The sequence below is a fragment of the Nicrophorus vespilloides genome, unplaced genomic scaffold (genome assembly GCF_001412225.1).
Source record: "Nicrophorus vespilloides isolate i.1.1-1 unplaced genomic scaffold, Nicve_v1.0, whole genome shotgun sequence".
NCBI lineage: Eukaryota > Metazoa > Arthropoda > Insecta > Coleoptera > Silphidae > Nicrophorus > Nicrophorus vespilloides.
In genome coordinates, this window is record NW_017099956.1 from 1801 (window position 1) to 7554 (window position 5754).

General features: G+C 28.7%; 1 protein-coding gene across 1 annotated transcript; it reads left to right on the top strand.

The window, feature by feature from the left end:
• Positions 1-17: 17 nt before the first annotated feature.
• LOC108566310 lies at positions 18-4521 on the top strand (the record flags this gene model as incomplete). Its single annotated transcript, XM_017926122.1, has 2 exons — positions 18-137; positions 4217-4521. Coding segments are annotated over 2 exons (425 nt in total), but the record flags the coding sequence as incomplete, so codon positions are not given.
• Between the last annotated feature and the right edge of the window lie 1233 nt (positions 4522-5754).

A 5754-nucleotide genomic window follows, 5' to 3' on the forward strand; every position in this document is an offset into this window, starting at 1 on the left:
CGGTACCGTCTTGGGAGCTGTGGAGAATTACCTGCAGAACCATGAGCTCAGGATCAAGTTGCCTGAGCTGATGCCAGGCGAAGGATTCGGAAGGACTTTCAAGGATGCCATGGAAGGATTCGATAGCTCCGCCACCGGTAAGAATCTCAACATTTTTATACAATTTTCAATATTTTTACAACAAAAAAATACATTTTAGTAAGAAAAAAATCATCAATTTTCAATAAATAATTTTAAATTTCTTAAACATTTTTGCATAAGAAAAAAATACACAAATCATTTAGTATATACATCTTATTTATGTGTTACATTTTTATTAAAAATTAACAAAGAAAAATTAAAAATTTTCATTTTATGACAAAATCTTTCATTCAAATTCTTATATGAAAAAAGAAATAAATTTTTCTGTCATTTATCAAAAAATTTCAATATTTTATTGAATTATGACTTATGAACTTTCATCATTAGAAAATAAAATTTGGTACGTTAATTCGATCATAAAAAACGTTAATCCGACAAAAAAATCAGGAAAATCTACATATTTTTCATAATTAACTCGTTGGTTTAAAATATTATTGAAATTATTGAAAGTTTACACGTTTTTCTTATTTTATGTAAAAATTCTAATTACAAACGTGTTAAAACTTTTTTTAATTATAAACATTTTTATTGTAAATATTTCATAATAATTTTGTTTGCTTTCAAAGATAAAGTTTATAAAAATTATTAGGAAAATGAATTGATAAAAATATTTATTATAATTCAAAAATATTCAAAGAAAATTTCAAAATTTCATTCATAATGATAAAATCTTACGATTTGTGCACTATTTTTGAATCTACTATAAGAGATAAACAAATTTTTATTGAAGAAATACTCAAATATTAACAAAATTTTATTGATTGGTTTTAATTATAAAAAAAACAATTTTCATTACATTTTAACAAATTAAAAAAAAAACAAATTATAATCAATTAAATACTTTACAAAACAATAATTTTGTAAAATTTATTTATTCTTTATTTACAATTTGAGAAAAAAAGTTATTAAATTTTATAAATCATCCGAAAAGATGTATTATCAAAAAATTTACTTAATAAAGACATAAAATTTCCAAATTCATGAGACTCAAAAACAATTAGTCAAAATCGATTTAGTTTATAGAAGAAAAAAAAAAATGAAATAATGAAGTTTGTAATAAAAAAAATTGTTACAGTTTATAATTGTTTCAATTATATGTGTATATCTAAAAGAGAGAACAGAATTAAAAGTGAATTAAAGTTTTTAGATCGTTGATTTCGATCATATAATTACGCTCGTTACAACTGAAAATTACAGTTGTAATTTTTTTTCTCAATCATTATACAACGAAGAGTGTAAATTTTATCTTCTCTTTTTATATCGACTTTTGCTTCGAGGCGTTTAATTATCACCACGAAAAAAAAACACCGTTTTTCTACTTTTGTTAATTATTGTAATTACTAATCCGCGCATTTCATTGGTCAGAATTGGCGCGCCCCGTTTGTGGCGGGAGATTCGAGCGCTTTAAATACCGCAGACGTTTCACAAAACACAGCAGAAACTTTATAGAAATCTTACAGAAAACATATGGATTGGTTTATAGTTTAAATTATTTCTTTCAGACAAAAAAATATCATATTTTATTTTTTCAATTTTGTAGAACATTAACAAATTTATATGTAGAAATTATCACAACAAAAAATTCAATTACAAAATGGATTTATTTAAATTTCAATTAAAGAAGAGAAAAATTTCACTTGTGATATTTTGGAAAATACAAATTTTATAAATCTTCTTAAACAAATGTAAAATTCAATTTTTTTTAACGATTCAAAGAGACAAAAAAATCAAATTTTGTTTAAAAGTGTGAAAATTGTAAAGAAAAAAATTGGAAAATTAGTGCCTAATTAATTAATTGATTATTAAGAAACTAGATGGCAGCAGTTGCTTAAAATTATATAAAAAAAAATTAAAAAAAAAACAAATTCTAAACTAAACCAATTAATTAATAAAAAACAAAAAAACATTTATTTTTAGTAATTAATTTTAAAAACACGTGTAGGAAGTGTGATGACATTGAGATTGGGTTTATTTTTAGAACTAGAATCAAAAAATCGTCTTCGAACGGTAAATTATGTTTCATATATTTATTTCCTTCATGCACACACGATTCTCTCTATTAATTTTTAATTAAAACTGACACGAAAAAGTGGAGTTGATGAAGGAAAAAAGAACACAAATAGCTTTCGGCTGCTGCCAAATAAGAGAGATGATGACCTGCGGTCATCTCCCCCAGTAAATGAAGAAAAAAAAACGTAAAGAAAGAAAGAGAGAAGATAAAAGTGTAAGGAAAAAAGATGAAAGATGTAGAAGGAACAGCTTTCTAAAAGTTGCAGTGGATTAAAAGGCGATCATTAATAATTGAAACGCTTCTCTTTCTTCTCCTATCTGGGATCGTTTATCAGGTGGAGTGCATGTAACAACGCGTGTATCTCTTCTTTTTTTCTTGTCTTTCATCTTCTTGTACTTCTTTTCCACGTGGATCCGATCAAGAGGATTCGGATCTGTTAGAAAGTTTTTCTTTTACCCCACATTTGGTGGAAGCCTTGATCTTGATTCCTACAGTGGATTCTTTGGTATTAATGTAATAATGAGGATAAAAATTAAGTAGAAACCATTACCGCTCGATTTCACGTCGCTACAAACCTGTTGCTCTGCTTCTCCACTCTAACAGCAGGTGGAGCATACATAATTTTTTAACTTCTTCAATAATCCAAGAACAATATTTCATATTTTTACCAACATTTGTTAATTTTTAAAGCATAAAATAATTTATACAAAATCTATAGTTTTATAATAACTAATTAAAACAATCGCTAAATTCAATATCTCTAAAATAAACTATTTTTTTTGTATGATTTACATGAAATATAATAACTAATTTAATAGGATTTAAGTATGAAAATTAAAATTTTGTTTAATAATTCGTACAAGAATTTACATAGATTCTAAAAGACAAAATATGTAAACACTTTGAACTTCTGAAACTATTACGTGAAATTAAGCATTAAATTACAGAAAATCTAATATTAACTCAGAATTACTCATTTTACTCTTGATTTAACTCTAATCTAAAAATAAGTCACAAATTACTAGTTTAATACAAAAATAGTAAAAAAATATTGATTCAAAACTCAATAAGACAACAATAAAGTGAAATTTCCAAAAAATCTATAATTTTCTATATTTTTTTAAGAATTTTTAAAAAAAATTGTAATAAAATAAATTATTTTTTCTTAAACTTCTTTTATTAACATAAATTGTTACTAACTATTTTTTTTTTATTATTTATTAAAGATTTTTAAGTCTAAATATTTCTTTTATCTATACTATATGCAAATTACTTCATAGTTAAGAAAATCATAACGTTTTGTTTATGTATTTATTTACTTCACAAAATTTGTATCCATATTTTCATACACTTTTAGTTTATACTTTAACTTGTGATTAGATGATTTTGTTGTGTAATTATTAAAGATCAGATTAATGCATTTCTACTTACCAATAAGATTTTGTGATTAGTAATTTTATCTAACAATTTTTTTAAATAATTATCAAAAACTATATGAATTAATTACTTATTAATGAAGATGATATTATCAAATTGTTAATTACCAACCAGATCTTATGATTTGAAAGATATTGTCTAATTATTCTTGTAATTTGGATTGTTATCTAATGATTTTTTTTATAATTACTAATGAAGATGAGATTAACTAAATGTTACTTTGCAATAAGTTTCTGTGATTAAAAAGATGAGATTAACTAATTGTTATTTACCAATAAAAGTTATTCTAAGTTTTGTGATTAAAATGATACTAGTTATTCCAATAGTCTTGGATTCATTTAACTTTTTTTTTATAATTATCAAAAATCCGATTAACTAGGTAGTCACTAATTAATAAGAGATTAACTGATTGTTACTTACCATTTAGATTTTGTGATTAAGAAGATGTTGTCTAATTATTGAAGATGAGATTAACTAAATATACTTAGAAATAAGATCTAGTTATTACAGCTGGTGTGATTAATAAGATATTATCTAATTATTGATAGATGAAACTTACCAATCAATACAAAAATCTTGTGATAAATATTGATGATGAATGATTAAAATGTTGTCTTCTCGTTTCAGGAACTGCCAGAGGAAAGGGCGGTAAAGGAGGTATGGGTGGAATCATGATCATGGGTTTGATGATGGGAAAGATGATGGCCGCTTTGGGTCTCGGCGGTGTCGGTCTCTTAGCCATGAAAGCATTGATGGTCTCCGCTTTAGCTCTGATGCTCTCCATGGTCATCGGCCTCAAGAAATTGGTTTCCTCCGAGCACGACGACGGCGGACACACCGTGATCCACGCCTCCCACGGACACGACCATCACAGGAGGAAGCGCGAAGCCACAGACATGGCCTACCAAGGATGGGCCGACCAACAAAGCTAAACAACAACACCAAAAAACCCATTATTTTTTTGGAGCAAATTAATCTATAATATTTATTTATTTATTTAAATTAATTGAAACCAATGCAGTCCGCAGTTACAAGGACCGTCTTTACCAACAATAGTTATCATCATTCTATCAATCTTCATCTGTCTTCCAATACTTATTCTCTTCTCTTTCACACGAAACACTATTTTCTTCTTCTATTAATTATTAGTTTAGATATGTTATTTATTTTTTTCTTCCCAAGCTCTAATCTTTGTAAATGTAAATACAAGAAAAAGAAATGCAATTAAAAAGGAGAAATAAAGAATAATTTATAACGCCGAGATCCGTGTGTGTTTGTTTATTTGTTTGTTTACGTGCTCATTTTTCTTTCTTCAATTTAAAATTGTGATTGCGTTGACCCAGTGATGCTCGAAGAGCATCGATTTTCTCTTCCTTATGTATGTTATACCTCTCCACCTCTACGATTCATTTAGTTTATTTTTTTTTAATGAATTTTCCATCCTCCGCTTCCTCTTCTTCTGTCTCTGATCCTTCTCTCGTCTTTCTCCGGCGCGGAATAGTTAAAAATGAGAAAGCTGGTATCAAGTTCGTTACCTAGAAATACACTGACCCAGTTTCCGAGAGACTGGTTTCACGAGGAAGTCGCGCCGTCGTTGACCATGGCCTTTGAGGAAGAGGAGGAGCAGAAGAGTGGATGTAGAGGAATGCGCTCGAGGCGGATGAAAGCCGTTCGAGGAGAAGAAATGGTAATTGTAGTGGTGGTGGTGGTGGAAAGAAGTAGAAGAAAGTGTTAAACAGAACCAGGTCAGAGCGTAAACAAAAACAGGAACCGATTCATTCTAAATTCGATTGCGAGGGAAGATTGGATCGATGCGAGATTGAAAGATCGTAATTAAGAGATGATGATGATGGTTATAGTAACATTGGGTCATTGGTTTTTTTTTGTAGCAATTTGTGAGGCACCTGCTGCTCTCTGGTTGTTCGGTGGACGGACGGAGCGTTTCTGCCGGTCGTTGGAGACTCATTGCTGGCTTTATAAGGATATGAAGAAGACCCGGAGACCCAGATTCGTGAATTGTCGCGGTCGACGGAGAGATGGAGTTGCTGGATGAATCAAGGACGAAGAAATTGGAGGAGAAACGAAGAGATTGAAAGAAAGAGACGTTGAGATTGAAACAGAGTGATGTTGAGATCCTGGGAACTAGTTTTCCTCCGGTTCGATGA